This window comes from Sinocyclocheilus anshuiensis, unplaced genomic scaffold (genome assembly GCF_001515605.1).
Source record: "Sinocyclocheilus anshuiensis isolate Anshui unplaced genomic scaffold, SAMN03320099.WGS_v1.1 scaffold928, whole genome shotgun sequence".
NCBI classification, from domain to species: Eukaryota; Metazoa; Chordata; class Actinopteri; order Cypriniformes; family Cyprinidae; genus Sinocyclocheilus; species Sinocyclocheilus anshuiensis.
In genome coordinates, this window is record NW_015552531.1 from 1,311,664 (window position 1) to 1,332,211 (window position 20,548).

At 36.0% G+C, this 20,548-nt stretch overlaps 2 protein-coding genes across 3 annotated transcripts; one reads left to right on the forward strand and one right to left on the reverse strand.

The window, feature by feature from the left end:
* The first annotated feature begins 10,373 nt into the window (after window positions 1-10,373).
* LOC107663627 (corticoliberin-like) lies at window positions 10,374-12,126 on the forward strand. The gene is made up of 3 exons (XM_016453864.1): window positions 10,374-10,427; window positions 11,053-11,223; window positions 11,563-12,126. The coding sequence occupies exons 2-3, from the start codon at window positions 11,102-11,104 to the stop codon at window positions 12,071-12,073; spliced, it is 633 nt and encodes a 210-aa protein (XP_016309350.1). The 5' UTR covers window positions 10,374-10,427; window positions 11,053-11,101; the 3' UTR covers window positions 12,074-12,126.
* A 1,821-nt stretch (window positions 12,127-13,947) lies between these two features.
* LOC107663638 (tripartite motif-containing protein 55-like) lies at window positions 13,948-20,321 on the reverse strand. Of its 2 annotated transcripts, XM_016453873.1 has the most exons (9): window positions 20,254-20,321; window positions 19,790-19,934; window positions 19,315-19,484; window positions 17,676-17,853; window positions 17,430-17,525; window positions 16,114-16,347; window positions 15,568-15,590; window positions 15,370-15,494; window positions 13,948-14,129 (listed from the first exon to the last, which is right to left on the reverse strand). In XM_016453873.1, exons 2-9 carry the CDS (start codon window positions 19,907-19,909, stop codon window positions 14,047-14,049), a joined length of 1,029 nt encoding a protein of 342 aa, XP_016309359.1. In that variant the 5' UTR covers window positions 19,910-19,934; window positions 20,254-20,321; the 3' UTR covers window positions 13,948-14,046. The 2 variants fall into 2 exon arrangements, with proteins under 2 accessions (XP_016309359.1, XP_016309360.1); XM_016453874.1 differs by lacking the exon at window positions 20,254-20,321 and having other exon boundaries at window positions 17,676-17,850; window positions 19,790-20,130.
* Window positions 20,322-20,548: the final 227 nt, after the last annotated feature.

Sequence of the window (20,548 nt, forward strand, 5' to 3'; positions counted from 1 at the left end):
ACAAATTAAGATATTTTTGATGGAATCTGAGAGCTGTCTGACCCTGCATAGACAGCAACGCAACTGAAATGTTCCCAAGTCCAGAAACGTAGCGAGGAGATCTGTAAAATAATCCATGTGACATCAGGGGTTCAACCGTAATTATACGAAGCTACGAGAATACTTTTTGTGCGCAAAAGAAAAACAAAAACGACTTTATTCAACAATTCGTCTCCTCCGCATCACCCTGGTGCCATTTTGGAGAATATCCGCTGGACGTAAAACAACGTATGCTGTTCCGTGTCAGCTGCGTTCATTGGGAACATTTCAGTTGCGTTGCTGTCTATGCAGGGTCAGACAGCTCTCAGATTCCATCAAAAATATCTTCATTTGTGTTCCGAAGATGAACGAAGGTTTTACGGGTTTGAAACGACATGAGGGTGAGTAATTAATGACATAATTTTCTTTTTTGGGTGAACTAACCCTTTAATGTTTTGAAAGAAAAAGGCCTTCCAAAGACATAGTAATACATGGTTGGTTAACCTAATTCAGGATGATAATTCAAATAAAAATGTACGTGTTCATCAGTAGTTGATGCAAAGTTGAAATGTTGAGAAAACACTTCTTAAAATTTGAATGATTTTTGTAAGTCCAGCGGTCAAATGCTATGTGGCCTTTCAGTGTTCTGTGTATAGTCAAATGAATATTGACTGGTCTTTGTGTGAATGTTCACAAAACTGGAAATTTTCTGAATGTATATAAGTGGTAGGCTATTTTAGAAAGGAACATTTAAAAGATGAAAAAGAGGAATTAGGGAGAATCAATCAATTATGAATAATTAATTGCTATTGTGTGAATAATATGTAATCATACAATCAATAAAAAAGTAACTGTCATCTGATTACGAGCATTTTAAAATGTAATTTAATCTAATTGCAAGTACTTAATAAATATATATATAGCAATATTGAATATGTGAACATTTGAATTAGTACATCAAGCTGCAGCATCAAACTGTCCCAAGCTTTAATTTCCCTGTGTGACAACTAGCCCCACTCTTTTCAGTTTTTATAATCATAGTTTAATATATGCATCTGCTAAGATATTATAAATAAATAGTTCAGGTTCTTCTAATTCAAATAGATTATTATTGCTCATTAATGTGTGTTGTGACATGTTTGCAGTAAATGCAATAAACAACATCTTCATTAATTGCTCTAATGAACTGCTAATGTGCTGCGTGAAAATACAATTAGGACAAAACCGAGCTTCTTGTTTTTACATCGGCAACTCACGGTCCTCGCTCAGTAATGACAAAAAAACGATATAATAAAGCTTTAAGTGTGCACTTCAGAGAGAACGCTGACTCTCCTGAGACGCTGGAGACCTTCTCAATTTTTAGACACGTCAAAGGAAAATTCAATCCACTGTATTTATTCCCTTCATTTTCAGAGACTGGGGGAGATTCTTTTTATTGGATCGACATTTTTATTGATTCAGTGCCATATTCTGTCCTCTATTCAGAGAGAACATCAAGCTGTGTCTTTTCCCTTCTTGATGTTAAAAGTTGGAAAGAGGCCTGGAGAGGGAACACTTTTTAAGCCTAGATTATAAAGATACGTGCACCGTTCCCTTGAGAGAGGCTGACTCATCCAATGAGAGCCTGTAACTCATATATCGATAAATTCCACGGCCAATTCACCATCGCTGACATCTTCTAATTGATCACGGACATCTGTTGTCATTCATTCCCAAACAAGATGTCAGCTTTGTTGACTGCAATCACTTAAGCTGATGACTGCTCTCAACAAGTGAAAAATACACGGTACACTTACTGCAATGAGAGCTCGGCCGAGCATCTCAATGTCTTTGCCTCTACACTTGACAAACCTTAAATGAAGCTTCTTTTTTTTTTTTTTGCTGAGAGGTGTCGTTTCGATTTACGCTCACATGGAATTGATTGATGCATGACCCTGTGTCTGTGTAAATCTACAATGTTTAATTAAGTAAATTCAGGTGTCTCAACATTGGGTTCGGATAGGAATGGGTTATTCAAAATGAAGTCATTTTTATACATCCCCCGCCTCGTGTGCGTGAATGAAACATGATTTGACGGCAAAGAGTCGTTTGACACACAGTGGAGCTTTACGTTCGTTCTTTTTGCACAATTAGCAACTTTAATGATGGTGATTAATTAACAGGGTAAATCAAACTGATTGATGGGTGCAATCCTCTGATGATCTATTCAGCCTGAGATTCATAGAGAGAGCTCAAAGTATCAACCTTGGAGCTAATGAACGCCAATTAGTGCAGGAGATGACTTTGGTATGCCTTTGTTTAGGCTTCTCGTTCGTGGTCCCTAAAGAAAAAAAGTACGACCATGTGTTGAAATATCCACATAATGATGTAGATGGAGAAGACCAAGGAGACCTTTTCACACACCAATTAGATAGTTCTTTAATGGCATTGTTCTAAGAATTCCTTTTTTAGCCTTCCACAATCATCTACAGGAAGGGAAACTTTTGGCCAAGGTAATTAAGATTTTTAAACCTAGAATGCATACTCTGTGACTTCTTATGAAACTCGCTGTTTTAAATCGCTGTTTCTCGGATGGCCTTTTGGAGGGTGTCCCTGTGCATCGTAGCATTGCACATTGATTTTCCGCTCTGAGGGATGCACACTTCCACATTCATCGGGAGATGCAATTGATGGCTGATTATGTAAATAACACAATGCTGAATGAAGCATAAAGGTATTTTACTGATCAGTCACTTGGACTCCATATGCTTATGTGCCCATTAAAAGATGGTTCATGCAGAAATGAAAATGTGGTCATTATTTACTCACTCTCAAGTCGTTCCAAATCTGTATGTGTTTCTTTCCACTGTAGAACACAAAAGAAGATATTTTGAGAAATATTTCAGGGTTCAGTCAGTGGGGTTCAGTGTTGTTTTGGACCCCACTGACTTTCATTGTACACTGAAAAGAAAAAAAAAGAAAACAAAAGGTTACAGCAAAAACCTATTAATTGGTTACAAGTTACCTTACTATGTATGGCAAAAAACTGTAAATGGTTTACCATTGCATTATATGTAATTTTATTGCTAAATACTATCAAATTTATTTTTCTAAGTAAAAACTATGTATTGCTGTATGATTTATGGTGAAAACACATCACATTTGTTTTATTTAAATAGCCTGTTTCTTCATGTTTTTGTTCTGTAATATACATTAGGGTGTTTTTGTTGCATTTTACTGTAACAAAATTTTTACAGTTGAAATATTCCTAAACAATTTTGATGTTCAGCAAAAAAAAAAAAAGTAATTCATACATGTTTGGTAAAAATAACAGAATTTAAATTTGTGGCTGTCCCTTTAATTTGAAGTTTTGAAAAAATCTTCTGAAAAGTGCAACCTAGCAAAAGGAGTTGGGTGTTTGATTTTTGCCTACACTCTTAAAAATAGTCTATGGCGATGCGATTGATGGGTTCCCCCAAAAAAACCTATCAGTGACCATCTCTTAAAATAACTATTTTTATCTATAGTGTGAAGAATATTTTAATAATCGAAAGAGACCTTTTGTACTATAAAGAGCCTTTTGTGCAATGGAAAGGTTACATGGATGTTAAAGTTTCTTCATGGAACAATCAGTGCCAATAAAGAACGTTTATTATAATTGGATTTATCATAATTGCAAATACAGCATCACCTCAGAAAAAAACAATAAAGTGAGAATGTCTAAAGTTTTTGGTCTAGTGACAATCCTGCAGGAACAGTATGGAAATGATGTGCTTAATCGTGTTAGGCAACACATGGGGATGAAGACGAACAGCAGAATGAAGGAGCGGCGTGAATATGAAGCTCCTAATCAGTGCAGAGTCGTGTGTGTGTGTGTGTGTGTGTGAAGGGGCAGTGACGGCAAAGCGGCACTCTCCCTGTGTGCTCACGGAGGAAAAGGCCACAAATCATTGATTCTGTGTCACTGAAACATGATCAAAGATCGTCCAGAAACATTCCCACAGGATCGAATGCCCCATTTAGAGAAGACTCCAAATGAGTTGAGGGCAACACTGGTCACTTTTGCTCAGTGAGAAGTCAGGATATTTGATATTAATGTTCTGTTTAGCAATTTTAAGGTTAACAAACTAAACTATTTAGCTTTTTCTTCCAAATTATTAAGATGCTAATATTCAAAACATTCAATGTGATCAGCAACTACTAAAAGAAAACTGCTTCTACCTGACCTGACCCTAAAAATTGCTTTCATTGAAGTTAGGCCTACCTAATGTAACTCCAATGAAAGTTACCTAATGTCGTGAGATTGATTCCGATGTATTAAATAATGTATTTGAGTTGAATAAAACTTAAATATTTAGGTTACCTAACAAAAAAGAGTGACGTTTTTCTTATGAAACTGCCCTGAACAAAACATGTTTACAGTGCAATGCAGTGTCTCCAAAGCATTTTAGTTTAAAAGCTGCTGCACAAAAGAAAATTAAGTACACTTTGGTTAAAATATTAATGGAATTGCACTTAGTAGTGCAGTTAGTTGACAAAGATTTGTAGTGTAAGCCTGAAAGGTTTTTCAGTAAACAATCATTGCATGCAGTGCCAGATTTGACTACACAGATATGATTTTCATAATATGATGTTCATGCATTTTTTGTTTATTAATATAAAAATATTCTGCAGTACCTAAATTATACTTTGAAAACAAATTAAAATACCTGTGAATAACATACACTTTTATTGGGATGCTTACAGACATATGTTTAATGCTTCTGGCTCGTCTTTAAATCTTAAAGTCGTTATAACAAATTCAGAGGGTCTAAAAGCCAGCAGCAAGCCCTAAAGGTATTCTTAAGAAAAAAAGGCACTTTGACATACAAAGAAATAAAAAGCTGTGATGTGTTTTTTTCAATGGTGCTGTTTTAAAAAGTGACGCTTCACCCTATATGTTACTCAGAGTTGTAGATCATGATTTCTGTCTGTAACAAATCTTACATTGTTATTCACAGTTTATTGTCATCAGGGATATTATAAGTTCACATACATCTTTTGCTTTGATATTGTTTTCTAGTGTTCCCAGAAGAGTGTGTCTTCAGATGCTTCTTGAAGATTTCAATGGATTCTGCTGTTCAGGTGAAGTTCATTTTTAATAACAAATCTATAGTATTCTAAAATAACCCTCATTTGCATAGAAAAAGATGCATGTTTGCTTTGAAAACGATGATGATGACAGTATTTCAGCACATTTAGTGCTTGCTCTGTATAGTGGGTTGTTTGTGAATATGACAGGTTTTTGCAAGTGGTGCAGCTGTTTAGTGAATTCACCCCACGTCGTTTATCTACTGTATTATAAATCCTCCTTACTGTTTTCTAGTATAATAATCTCATGCTAAAATGATTTTAGTATGAAAGACAAGGAGGACCTCAGGACTTTAGTTTACAGGATATCTCTGCTATATAAAGATGTCAGTGCAGTTGACTCAAATGTATGATTGATTTTCATGCCGAACCCAAAGTCTTCTCATGAGGGCTACTCATGTCACGTCATATCAAATCATGTCACAGACAAAGTAAGGAATGTGTTGTTGCAAATTGCAAAGTCAGAAGTGTCAGAAAAAGGTAAAAGACGGGGATCCTACACTGTCTGTGACGGGTATTCAAAACTGGACGAGTAAGATGAAACCAGAAAGGGACATGTGCAGTAGAGCATGGCATTCCTGGCAGAATATCTGTGCCTCTTCATCATCTCAAGGTGATTCAACAACAAAAGCCAACAGTGAAGAATGTGGAAAAGTGGAATCTGGACTTAGAAAAAGATTCTGTTCAGTCAGAGGAATTTTATTTCATTTACATTTAATTTAAAAAGATAAAATCCCTGCTGTATAAACAATTCAAAACAACAGTGCTTAAAGTAGCAAAATAGAAGAACTTATCATTCATGAATCATGACTGCACACTGTATTCATATTAGCTGTGAACTACTGCATTTCTTAATAAACAGAGCTGTGGGTGGCAGAACAAAAGGTACATTTCTTTTGTAATACACAGGAAAATCGTTGTTCCTTCCCACAATTAGACATGCCTTCCCAAAATATCCGTCAAAATAACAAAGCTTTCTATTGCAGAACAACAAGCTTCAAATTATCAAAGGAAAACTTAATTAGGCCCAGATATGTAATATATTCAAAGTAACAAATCAAAGATGCATGCGGAGCAGAGGAGACCATCTCCGCTCACTCTGAATGAATAATTAAGCCAGATGATATTTTGCTCATGTTTGACGCTGTGTGTGACTCTGGCGTATCCGTGCTGATCCAGTTGGGTTCAGAGTATTGTGGCCTGAGGGGGTGAGACGGCCGCTCGGAGCCCTGACCTCATCTGCTCTCCCTGACAGCCAAGAGCTCCTTGTATTTTAAGAGACCTCTAAATGGACTCACTGCTCTCAATGAAATATCCAAATAGAGCAGATTTTGCATGCATCCAAAGGACAGTCGCCTGATGGGGTTGCAGTGACATGATTTTGGAGCTCTCAGATTTTTATTTTTTTTTAATAACTTTCCACTGGTTGGACTATAATCCTGGATGACATTTATGTACCCATGAGCAATTGGATTTTAACAAGCTTATTAAAACTTATAGGGTACAGCTGATGAATTTAGACATCTCTGTCAGACAATAAAGTCTCTGCCATATTTGCATTATGATTCAGTTCATTTGAGATTAAAGGCTAGTAGAGTCCTTATAGTGTGCAACCAGTGGACACTCTGTTATCCCATAAACCCATCAGAGCTCAGCGGCCAACAGATATTAAAAAACAGTTAAGAACTGTGATCCAGGAAGTTCTTTTCAAGCGCTAAAGGTATTAGCACAAAGATATAAAAAAAATCAATAGTGAAGAATTTCGTTCTTCATCAAATTCGTACATACTGTACTATTAAGGTACACAGCCTAATATTGGTATTGCAGTTATTGATTTACTGATAAGTTAATCAATACATTAAAAAAAAATATATAAAAATATCTATATTAAAAATATAAAATGTTAATATTCTATATAAAATATTTTTTTAAATAATAAAGCGCCATAGGAAAATACTTAAATATTCATATGAAAGAGTTGATATTATAATATTTATGTAAAATATTGATGTTTTATAGAAAATATTTATTATTAATAACAATAATATTAATATAAAGTGCTATATTTATATTTAAAGAAAATTCAATGTAAATTTTAATCAAATTTAATGCATATTATGAAGGTAATTTGGATACAACCCACTGTTCCATAAAAAATATTTGACCAAATATTAGTTTGCAATTACTGATTAACTTATATTTCCTATAAATAAACTTTATATTAAATATTAAAATGTATATTTAAAAAATATTAAATATTAACATGTTATGTAAAATATTTAAGTAAAGTGTCATAGGCAAATATTTAAATATTAATATTAAATATTAAAATATTTGTATAAAATATTAAAGTTTTATATAAAATAATTTAAAATAATAAATAAAGTGCTATAGGTACAATACCAATAAAGTTCAAATATTGACATTGGAGAAGTAAGTTCTTCATCAAATTCAGTACATACTATGAAGGTATGTGAATTTGGACACAACCCATAAAAATAGAGTAATACAGATAAGTCTTTCACTTAACAACAGCATGGTGTCTTTAAACATCGGAGTGTGCTGTTTTTAAACATCTCCGGGTGCCATTAATATGCAGCTGAAAACCAGGAGGGAGCCAATATTGTGAGTTTTCTGAATTCAATTAAAGACACCAATTCATATCAGCAAACACCCCATTGAGAAGACAGATGAGCCCTTCTATTGAGTCAGACCCCAGTCTATTTGGAGCAAGGAGATCAGCAGGCTCTCTGAGCCTCTTTACACTCATTTATGGTACTGACAACCTTTATTGATCTCTCCTCACAGCTGACCAGAATAGACTATATCTGTTGACGACGGTGTGCAGCTTAACGGCGTCATTGTGAACAGCGCTGCCGTAATCCAATGCAATTACAAGGATGAAAGTGAAGTGTCTTATGGCGATGTGAGGAACAAATGAGGTAAAGAGTGGAATAAACTTGAATGAAGAGTCAAATGACACTCTGTTAGAGTATTACACCGATCAGGAGCAAGATGTAATGTATCTCTAACTCTCTGAACTGTGTCAGTTTTTGTCTTTAGAGCCGCTGGTAAACATACGACATATCATACGCATTATGATGCCTTTAGCCAGCATACACCAGTGAAACCATACAAAGCGCTCGTATGGATTCAATGCACCGGGCCCACAGCACTTCCTGTGTTTCATGATGTGGCGTGTTTTGTGATCCACTTGCAGACGTTGATTTGAAATCGCAGTGACATCAATGACCACGAGCGAATGAGCTAATTTTGCGGCGAGGTGGTACATTGCATTTGTGTCAGAAAGCAGCCGCATGTCATGATGGGACTTGACACAGGGCCTGAAGGGAGGAGGAAAATTGCTCTACTTTATTTTGCGCAGAAACGCTTAAGCTTTTGACCTCATCATTTGTTTGAACGCTTCATACAATCAATCAGAATGAAAACTCCCACGCAGTGGAAAAAGTATTCAGTCTGAAACATCAATGAATGTCAGGAATTGCTTCATAGAGGTGTTTTGTCTAACTTTTAGGATCACACAGACGGTTGAGCTACGTGGGGCGAATATAATAATAATTAATTTACAGAGTGAATCACCGGCGTAAATTTGAGTGTATTAGGGACTAGGTGCTTTGAGGAGCTCAAAATAGAACCAAGATGTCTGCCACCTTCTTCATTTGCCAGTTTTATCGTAGATGGATGCAGTCATTATCCATAATAACATTATTCTTGGGATGAATCCACTCTTCTTGTTAACCGTCAGCCTTTTTCCCCTGAGCCTTCCCCATCCCACATATCATAAATGTAATGGCACTTTCCACAAATAGGGTGCAAATTGGTGCCCCACGACTTTAAAAAAAAAAGCGTTACAGGCACAAATTCCGTGCTTTTATTGTAAGAACTACTGGAAATGTTAGATAAGCATGAAATGTTGGCTAGTTCAAAACACATCAAACGTCTGTATCCCTCCTCTGGCCTCTCCTACTCCAGAATTCTTGATTTTTTGATTGTATCCAACAATTAATATCACACAACATTGTCCTAATTTTGGCCTAATTTATTGAATTTTAATTCATTGTAGTATTTTATTTTATATAAAAGAATAGAACATACAACATCTTATACACTGACATACAATCCTACTAAAATTCTAAATCCTACACTATTTTTTTCAGTGTATGAGCTGTTTTTGTTATATTATTTTATAGAAAATAAAGTAAAATACTACAATAAATTGAATATCAATTCAACATAGGTCAACATTTCTTTGTGATTTGTGATCTAACAATTTCTGAGTGATTCTTGCACAGCTTGTATTTTTCAGTGTATGAGCTGTTTTTCAGTTAATTTCATTTGAAACAATTTTCGCTCAATAATTTCTAGAATATTTTACAAAGAAAATTTGACCTAATGTGTGAATTGATATTCAGTTCATTGTAGTGTTTTACTTCATATATATAAAAAAAATAAAACATAAAACAGCTCATACACTGAAAAAAACTTGGATAGGATTTACTTTATTTGCTTAAATTGCTTGAATAATTCACAAATAATTACAAATACATTTTGAAAATATTATTTTCTTGTAGTATATAGCAAATAGTATTTTCTTGTAATAAATACTCTATTAATCTTATTTACAACATCAAAAGAATCATTTTTAAAGTGAGATTGATAGCCAACATTTTGAGAAGGTTAGGCACACTTTTTTCACTGATCATTTGTTAAGAACAAAAGAAAAAGTGATTTCAAACCTTGTTTTGTATCCTATTCATTGAAAGTGTTTTTAGCAGTGAAAATGTTTAAAACCAGTGCACATTTTTTTTTTTTTTTAAAGAATCCCACATGGCTAGATGAAAAGACTAAGCATCAGCATGGAGTTTCCATTCAAATCTTTTGGGAATTATGTAACCTCTAGCCATTTCTTTACACATGTTAGCATGTATTGTCTAGAAGCTGATTGGGACGCCTTCTGATTGGCATTCTGAAAGCAGGTGTGAAGGGGCTCGAGCCAAGTGTTCCATCTCCTAGCCTCCCTCATGGCCAGAGCAGAGCGAGGACTGTGAGGGGGAGGACAGCACTTGACAGCAGTGACTGCGAGAGTGACGTGGTCCTGCCGCGGCGCATCTGTAATCACCGGGACCCAAAAGCTCTGTCTGTGCTGTCTGGAGAAGTGACACCCGCTAGAACATCGCCCGAACTTCACCACGCCTGTGCGCCTGCGGCTGCAACAACTGAACAACCTGCGCTTTACTGTGATGTATTTGATCGATTTTGGGGCGGAAACAACCTGGAAGGTGACCAAGGAATTGATTACTGCAGTGACACCACTTTAAATGCATCTTTGGTCATTAGAGATGAATATGCAATTAAGCAAAGATCAAGAATGCGACCAAATATTAAAAACCAGTCAATGAAAACCCACATTAAGTAAAGAGTATAGATTTTTCAATTATAAAGCTGTATAATTTGAATTGAATGAGTGTAATAATTATTTAATAAATTCAAGTGCGGTGTCATTTTTGTCAGTTGACGTTCGTCGTTCGACGTTCATCTAACTTTTAGGGAACTTTTTAGTATGCGCTTTTTAGACCCTCACACCAAACTTTGTTTTGACTTCCTTTGAGAGTATTGAAGTCGTGATTATGGAGCCTCATAATTCGCACCATGCGTTTTATATTTTTTTAAAGGCATAAAGCTTAAACAATGGGGAAATTTTAAATATAATATAAATAATCAAAAAGAAAAGATGAGAGAAGATCAATATGGAGGACCTTAAAATACTCCTGGTTTGTATGCATCTTCTTTCACACACATACACACTCAAGGACGCACACATACACACACACCACGATGACTCATTCAAACCGAAAACTGTTCACTTACGTTCATTCAAGTCAACTCTCTCTCCCCTCTGCGCAGACGCAAGCTACTAAATGCGTGACACTTGTCGCTGACCGTGGCTATATAAATGCAAACTCCAGCCTTCCTTTTAAGAAGTCCTAAAAGTAATAACTTGGTAGGTAACAACTGGAAGACAGACGCACCTCGCAAAGTTCAAAAACCATCCAAGGATATACCAATTACGCACAGGTACGCAACATCTTATCTGGAATGAGACAGCTCATATTGAGGTAGCCTAGTAAACGTCAGGTAATAACATCTTAAACTGGTAATATTCATTCTAGTTAGTTTGTATTGCTATGGATGCGTCCTCGTGTTTTGCGCACAATGAGGCACCCAGCTATCCAACTTTAAGGCGCGCGTAAATGCTCAAGTGGACTTAGAAATATATAATTGTGCAATGCTAATGTCCAGTAAGAGCGCTTTAAACAAATTGGATCTGTCAAGATTTGAGCTTCGTCCCAGAGTGTGCAAAACAGTTGCTGAGAAGTTGAAATCGTGCGCATAATTTACTCACTTCTCCCGCAGATTCTCCACGCCACTTTTTGACATGAAGCTCAATTTTCTCGTCACCACCGTGGCTCTGCTCGTTGCCTTTCCACCACCGTATGAATGTAGAGCCATCGAAAGAAGCTCCAACCAGCCAGCATCGGACCCCGATGGAGAGCGACAGTCGCCGTCGGTTTTGGCACGCTTAGGGGAGGAGTACTTCATCCGGCTCGGTAACAGAAACCAGAATTCTCCCCGATCCCCAGCCGACAGCTTCCCCGAGACATCCCAGTATTCCAAAAGAGCACTGCAGCTCCAGTTAACGGAGCGTCTGTTGGAGGGGAAAGTTGGAAACATCGGCCGCTTGGATGGCAATTACGCGCTCCGGGCGCTTGACTCAGTGGAGAGAGAGCGCAGGTCGGAGGAGCCGCCGATTTCCCTGGATCTGACCTTTCATCTGCTACGAGAAGTACTGGAGATGGCCAGAGCCGAACAAATGGCCCAGCAAGCTCACAGCAACCGCAAAATGATGGAAATATTCGGGAAGTAACCATGAGCAAACCCATCAGCCAAAGATATTTTTACATTTAGCACAAACATGAATATGCTGTACCATAGTGCTGCTTTTCCATCATGATCTATTTATACCGGTGACTTATTTATTTGTAGATATTTCAATGAAGGCGAATAGAGTACAGTAGGTGTATATGAAGCGCAAAACTGTCATCACTCTCCATCAATGTTATTGTATAAGTGATCATTCAGAACTGTAGATGAAGAAAACGTTTGAGTTTCTTTAAAAAAGACAATATTTTCCAGTACTGTATTATTCATTTATTTTATCTGACAGACTTGAGTTTCATTGTAACACAGTACATTGTCTAAGTTTGTTAATAAACTAATGAGCAACCATTAATTTTTGTTGTGCAAGAGAATGTCTTATATTTATATTTTTCAATAAAACTTTGAAAGCCAGTTTGACACCTCTTGTCTAGATTATTGACATGAAAAAGTTATTAAATAATAAAAAATACATCTACTTATATTTCACAGTCATTGCGTAAAATGTATTTATCAATGCATTAAAACGTTGTCAAGATAACTGCAAACTCTTACATTTTTTAAATAACTTTAAGGATCAATAAACGAAGGTCATCCAGAGATGATTGACAGATATGGCATCTTGTTTCTGATTGGTTTAACTTTTTTTTTACCACTTCCCTTCAGAAAATTGAACCTAACAATTAAAAAAAAAAGCTCAAACAAGTCATAAACACATATAAGGTACCTCTGAGTATATTGCACATATACACAGAATTATTAAATCAATATACTTGCTGACGCTCAATTACACTAATGTAATAAAAAAAAAAGACTTCAAAATTGAATTTTTTTCTGTCTTTGAAAAGATAATTCACATTCTTTGGGCAAAATGTTAATGGGGAAAAAATTGAGTAGACATGACCATGATTACAAAGGCAACTGATTATCAAATGCAGTATAAACACTGTTGATGACTGAAACGTTTCACATCAAACCAAATAACTGATGTGTGGTGACTCATTCTACAGCACTGGAGATCTTGGTTTCACTGAACCATGTCCTAAACTAAATGGGTGAAGCACATCTAAATTTGATCAATAACTCAAATGTGAACTAACAAGGCACCTTATGTTTTACGCAGCACCACAGACTCAGTTTCACTAGGATTCATTCATTGCAGAAGGTGGAAGCCACACATGGTGAGACGAGTGTTGTTTTGGGGTTGTGCTCCCTGGACCTCATTAAGTTGGTTGTAGCCGTTCTCTGTGTGAAGCCAGAAGCACATCCTGTCACTGATCACCCTCCACTGGGCCAGAATATATGGATTATGCAATGTGCTGGCATTGTTATTTCAGCTCGACCACCGAGATGTGCGAGCAACACTTGTTTACACTTCGCCTACAAGACCAGGGGAAGACAACCCTGTGAGCAAAGAGATGTGGCGATTACTTCCACGCTTTGCCACGGATGTTTCTTCATGTAGATTAGGCATCTGCTGTATATGTGATACACCAATGCTTTTGGAACTGAACTGGATGTTGGTTTGAATTAAATCTGTTACAAATGATTACACTACATAAGGGTAACCTTTTATTTGATGTTGACGTTTCTAAATATGAAATCCAGAGAATATTTAAAGCGAATCATATCATTCATAACTCAAACACCACTGCTGTGCCAACTGCAATGAAAATACCATGCGAACACTCCCTACGCAGTAAACAACACCACAAATCTTGGAAGGGTTTCTTAAGTCATCTCCATTTATATTTAGTCATCTAGTGACTTTTATTAAGGAGTTACTGAAACAGAAACAGTACCAGTACCTGAAAGTCACTGGTAAAACAGTCAGTGTCCATATTGTTTTGAACAGGTTGCAAAATGAATGTTGGATCAATATTTGTGTTTGTGAAGTTATGATGATGTGGCGGGTTTGCGTGTGCTCGGGATGTGGGGGAAGAAGGGACGGAAGGGCTTCATTCAGTGAATCCACTTCTCCCGAGGCTGTTTGCCCTGCCCGGCATCGACACCCATCTCATCCTCATCCTCCTCCTCTTCATCATCTGCAAACAATGAGAGTTTAAAGGAATAGTTCACCCAAAAATGAATTTGCTGACAATTTACTCACCCTCAGGCCATCTAAAATGTAAATGATTTTGTTTCTTCATCGTAACAGATTTCAAGAAATTTAGCATTACATCACTTGCTCACCAATGGATCCTCTGCAGTGAATGGGTGCCGTCAGAATGAGAGTTCAAACAGCTGATAAAAACATTACAAACTGATAGGCTGGAGTCATGTGGATTACTTATGGATTATTGTAATTATCCATAAGTAATCCACATGATTCCAGCCTACCAGTTATCATCCTGTGAAGTGAAAAACTGTGTTTGTAAGAAACAATCATTAAGGTGTTTTAACTTTAAAAGGTTGCTTCTGGCCAAAATACTAGTACATAAAAGCTTCCACCAGTTAAAAAGTTCATTGTGTGTTGTTGTAATCTCACATCAAAATCCACTGACACATTTGTTTAGAATTGTTTTTGCTTATAAACAATGCTTGATCTCTGCATATTTCTCTCCTGTTTCAGACGAGATGACCTTTTCACTGGAGGAAGCAATATTATGAATAGAGAACTCACATTTTTTTTAACCAGATGTGAAGATTTTAAGTTAAAAATGTTTTAATGATGGATTTGTTTCTTATAAACATGCAGCTTTTCACTTTACAAAATGTTAATTGATGGGCTGAAGTCGTGTGGATTACTTGTGGATTGTGATGTTTTAATCAGCTGTTTGGACTCTCATTCTGACGGCACCCATTCACTGCAGAGGATCCATCGGTGGGCAAGAAATTTAATGTTAAATTTCTCCAAATCAATGAAGAAACAAACTCATCTACATACTGGATGGCATGAGGGTGAGTAAACTTTTAGCAAATATTCATTTTTAGGTGAACTATTCCTTTAACATATAAAATGGAAAAGTTGCATTTTCTCAAACCAATCTGAATGTGAAGATACCATCAACCGCATACTGATCACATACAATACTGACCATTTTTAGCATCACATTTCTAGTGGATTTTAGAAAACTGACTGGCAAATCTGTTTAATAAATACTTGCATTTGAACTGGTTGCTCGTTGAGTCACAATCTGAAAACATGCTTAAGAGGCTTCTGAATAGCACATGAAAACGAAACGTTATTTTCTTAATCAATTCATCAAGCTAACCTGATTTAAACCCACACATGTTGATAGTTGAAGTTGAATCAGGTTAATGAGCATTTCAGGTGAGCCGTACCTCTGGCGAAGTCGATACTGCGTAGGGCCCTGCCCTCTCTTTTGAAGCTCACAGAGTAATGATCCATGTTCTCATAGCCACGCTCCACTCTCTCCAGGTGCGAGGTATTTGATGCCTCTGCAATTCTAGCAAACAAGAAATCAATTTGTGTGTTTGTTCAAAATACACATTAATGTTGCAGAAAGAATCAACACTTACTTTTGCAAGAGGGGTTTGGCATTCTGTATGGCATGTGTCAGAGAAAAAGAGATTTATTTCACAACAAGATAACACAAATTATGTATAAAATATACTGAATTTCTACAGGGTTCCCACAAATTTTTATCAATCTTTTTTTTTAATTATTTTATTAATTATCTCATTCATCGCTGGCATGGATTTCCATGCCAGTCTTTTGAATTCATGGCTTTAAACAATTATAATTAATAGTGTATGAATGCCTCCAATAAGACCCTCAACAGACAGACTTATATTTTCATTCTGGTTTGCAGTCATGTTTTTCTTGAAACAGCATTTGCAAAAATAATTATCTAGATGATTAGATATTTTAGAGCAGCGCAAACAAGAAAACAGTATATTTACAAAAGGTATCCATTTCTAATTTCCATGACTTTTCCAGGGAGTTTTTTTTTTATAAATAATTTTTTTTTTAATAATGTCTTTTTTTTTAATAAATAAATATATCAAAAGTTTTCCATTATTGGGTTCATCCTGTTTCTGTAATCTGTTGTAGGTATAAAGGACCTGTAAGAAAACAGCCATCTCAGGTTCTTCCATTGTCTGGATTCCTGTCTCCATGATTTTGGTCATGGACTCCAGATGATCTCCATACTTCCTTGTGAGGCCACGTATGTAATTCAGTTTCTCTTCCTGTTCAGCGTTCACTTTCAGGTTCATCTGTCTCTTCCTGTCTTCCAGGATGGCGTACAAATGGTCAAACTTTTCACACACCTTGGATTTTTGTCGCCTGCCATTTTCCTGTAAATATATAACAAATGTAAATATAATATAGATTAAAATACATTCATGTCCATAACTGTACAGTATGCAATAGATATAGTGCATATATATTTATATTATATAAAGTACTGTTCAAATATTTGGGGTCAATTACAGTTTTTTTTTTAAAGAAATTAATATGTTTAATCAGCAAGGATGAATAAAATTGATCTGAAGTGACAATAAGGATTTACGTTGATAAACAATTTATAATGTTACACAATTTCAAATAAATCTGTTTATTTTATTCAAAGAATCCTGAAAACAATGTACCACAGATTCCAGAAAAATATTAAGCAGCAACTGTTTTCAACATTAATAATAAGAAGAAATGTTTCTTAAGTCGCAAATCAGCATATTAGAACGATTTCTGAAGCACCATGTGAAGACTGGAGTAATGACTGCTAGAAATTCAGCTTTGCCGTCACAGGAATAAATTACATTTTAAAATGTATGAAAATAGAAAAGTTATTTTAAACCATAATAATATTTCACAATATTTCTGTTTTTGCTATATTTTTGGTCAAATAAATGCAGCTTTGGTGAGCATAACAGACTTCTTTTAAAAACATTTAAAAATCATACTGATTCCTAATTTTTGAGTGATATATAGCATATAATCATAATTTTACTAAAGAATGACACTTTGTAGGCTACTATTGGGCGATTGGAACACAACCGTTATGTTTGATGTAAATCACTAACTATGGACCACCAAATTTTAAGATTAAGGTTTAAAATGTACTCTGTAAATCAATAGTTTAACTTCCTGTTTCTTTCCTTCGACAGAGTCCAACCCTCAACCTTGCTCACAATGACTTTCCATCAGCGGAGCCATATGTTTAACAGAGATGGCTCATTTCTGCTTGCTTGTCAATCATGGAGCCTCTGTGAACGCAACTGTGAGGTCTGGAGAGAATCCAGCTTCCTGCCTGCCTAGCTCGTCAATGCCAGAGCGTGTGTATCTTTTGTCAGAGGAAGCGTTCTTACGTTCCTCATCAATAATCCTGCTCTTATGCCAGGCTTTGGGGAGGGAGAAGCCCCCACACAGGGTGACTAACCTCTATGGTTCTGCAGGTCTCCTCCAGCTGACTGATGATGCCTTGGATTCTGTCATTATTGCCCACCATCATTGCTATTCCATCCGAGAGCTCTGTCTGGAGATGAGGACGTGCATAAGCATATTAACACACAACTGTAAAAATATATGCTGCACAGACAAGCACATACACACTGACGCAAACTCTGGTGTATTTATGCAAACAAACATAAATATTACTATGCCTCAAATGTGCAAAAGGTTTTACCTTTTGCGTCTGGTAAATACTGTTAAGAGGGGCCACTTCACAGTCCTTATGGGAGCCAAACACTTTACACATAGAACAAGTGGGAACGCCGCAGGTCAGGCAGTAAATGTTGATTTTCTCGTCCTCATGGAATTCACACACTGGCTGGTCAACCTTCCTCTCTGGAGAAGGTCTGCTGCTTTGGAGAATAACAAATAGATGAGTATCAATGTCTGACATCTGAGGTTAAACAATATAATAAAACAGATTCTAAGGTTCAAAACCTTTCGGCTTTTGAATCAGATGTGAACAGGACTTCAAATTAATGCTTAATGAATTAACTATAGAGTTCACTAGGCTACATTGCGGGTTTGCTATGCATGTCACTACGCCTAGGAGACTCAACACTGACTGGTGGAACTAAAAATAAGTTCGCTGCCAGCTGACTGTCATCCTTGGCCTTCTGACCTGTCTGAATCACAGGTCTTGGGAGACACATGGATGCTAGGGAATCTGTCTATTGCAGTGCAAAACAATGACTGATTTATAGAGCTTTAAAACATGAATCTCTCATTCAAAAGCTTTTTTTGAGTTCATAAAGCGAAACGCTTAAGTGGGATGCAAAGTGACAGGGCGGTGGAGAACTTAATCGTTCAGCCTTGGGGAATTTCATTCTTAAAAGCATGTCTGCTCTATTTTTTTTTGAAAGGAAAAAAAAAAGGTTTCTTCATGCACTTTACTAAAAGGCCGAAGGATTATTACCTCTACAATAGAGGTAACTATGGAAGCCCATTTCCAACACATTAAAAAAAATCATGCTTTGGTAACCATAGTTACAATATGTAATTATAACATTATAATATAATTAGTCTTAATTTTTATTTATATTATCTCAATTTTGACTTGTCATAATTATAAAATGTCATATCTTAATTTTGAATTTGTATGTCATAATTTTGACTTTTTAACTCATAATTATGACTATGTCATAATTTCAACTTTTATGTTACTTTTGACTTTTATATCAATTTCAGAAACTCATTTCCACCACACAGGAAAAGGAATCATTTAGTAAATCATAATAATGATATAGAAAGTTTTTAAAAATGTCATAGTTATGACATTTAATGCCTTAATTTTGACTTTTTATGTCAAATTTCAACTTTGTATCTTTTATTACTTTTTATGTCATAACTATGATTTACCAAAGCATGATTTTATTTTCTTATGTGGTGGAAAAGGGCTTCTATCTCTAACTGATAATAATAGAAATCATATTATTTTAGACATTCATTGGTTAAATGTTTTGAGTCTACAGAGCTCCAGACTAAACAAAAATTAATAGGAAGTTATTGGCTCCTAAACAGAAGAATTTATAAGCAATAATATTATATAAGAATACCATGTATTAATTCTTTACAACAAAACGCTGTTGAGAATATGTAAGGAGATACTAAACAGAATGTTGTAAATCTCAGGAACCATTTTACTCACAGTCTGGAGCTCTGGACTCTGTATTTGTACATTTCTCTTCAACATTTTCATCTGTTTATCCAGAAATCATCTGTTCGAGACTTTTGAGGTATCACACAAGGGATCTTGTTAAACCACGTGGACATCCTATTAGAGCTTCCCAAGGTGTTTGTTACCCAGCTCTAACCTGATGTACTCCTGTTTGTACATGTCAATGATGTTTTCCACCAGAAGGTTTCTCTGCAGACCGTAGACGCCATGGCGGTCCAACACAACTTCATGCCTGCAGGATGGACACCTGAAACGGCCACCTGACGCCACTGTGCCTCCTCTGGTGGGAAGGTATGGATTTGAGGACTGTATAGGAAGTGTGGGACAGCAAATGAATAAAACATCTTATTTTTAGAGATTATTGATTGTTTATTTACATATATTCATATATTTTAGCTTTCTGAGTAAGGTACTTCTCAAATAGCCTGTGTTTAAATAAAAAAGGCGAATGAGGTGAAGCAACACTCTGATAACCAACTACAGTAAAATAAAACGTAATATATAAAACAATTTCTAAAAACCTCCACACCACTATAAAACTATTTATTCATTTTCTAAAATATGGTACATACATATTTTTGTTGACAAAGAAAAAAAAATTGAAACTTTACCTGAAAAATGTCATTAGCACATTTCCGGCAAAGATTGTGTTGACAAGGAAGAATCACAACCGGTTTCGTGAACATTTCCAGACAAATGGGACAAATAAGCTGCTTCTCCAAGCTGTCCATCCTGATTTGAAGAGCAACGGATTCACTGAAGTTGAGAATGAGACTGTTTGGGATTGAGAAAATTAAACTGTCCCAGTTCTTGTACACGGGGTGAAATCAGGCCCTCTCCATTGCTCAAATGCCTGTCTGTACCCTCTATAATGAGGCTTGGCATTCCCCCACGCCAAGGCCCACTATCAGTGAGCACTGTTTTTAGAAAGCCGCACGTCAGAGGTTGCCGTGTTTACTTGCCCTTATAGGAAAATGATTAACTCAACGTGCATCTCTTCAACGCAATAGACACAGGAAAGTAAAAAAAAAAAAAAAAGACATTAATTACACACATAATACACTTTAATACATACATTTGTTGGTATAATATATGTAAGACTTTCTGGAGCAATGATGACCGAACGAGTAGAAAAAACTTTGGAGAATGCGGGCATCGATCCCGCTACCTCTGGAGCACTCAACCATTTGAGCTAATTCCCCGTATTGCGAAACAGCAGTGAATCACTCAATTTCATAAGTAGCCTATGACACCACAATTCAATTCAATTCAATTCAAGTTTATTTGTATAGCGCTTTTTAAGATACAAATCGTTGCAAAGCAACTTTATAGAAAATTAAGTTTCTACAATATTTAGTAGTAGCTTATCA

Bases quoted from the DNA above. Each gene is read 5' to 3' on its own strand.
- LOC107663627 (XM_016453864.1), top strand. From the start codon at position 11,102: ATGCAAACTCCAGCCTTCCTTTTAAGAAGTCCTAAAAGTAATAACTTG. The intron at 11,224-11,562 runs GTACGCAACATC...CTTCTCCCGCAG, and splicing joins GATATACCAATTACGCACAG to ATTCTCCACGCCACTTTTTG.
- LOC107663638 (XM_016453873.1), bottom strand. From the start codon at position 19,909: ATGGACAGCTTGGAGAAGCAGCTTATTTGTCCCATTTGTCTGGAAATG. The intron at 15,591-16,113 runs GTCCTTTATACC...CATGCCATACAG, and splicing joins AGATGGCTGTTTTCTTACAG to AATGCCAAACCCCTCTTGCA. The intron at 14,130-15,369 runs GTACGGCTCACC...CATTGTTTGCAG, and splicing joins CAGTATCGACTTCGCCAGAG to ATGATGAAGAGGAGGAGGAT.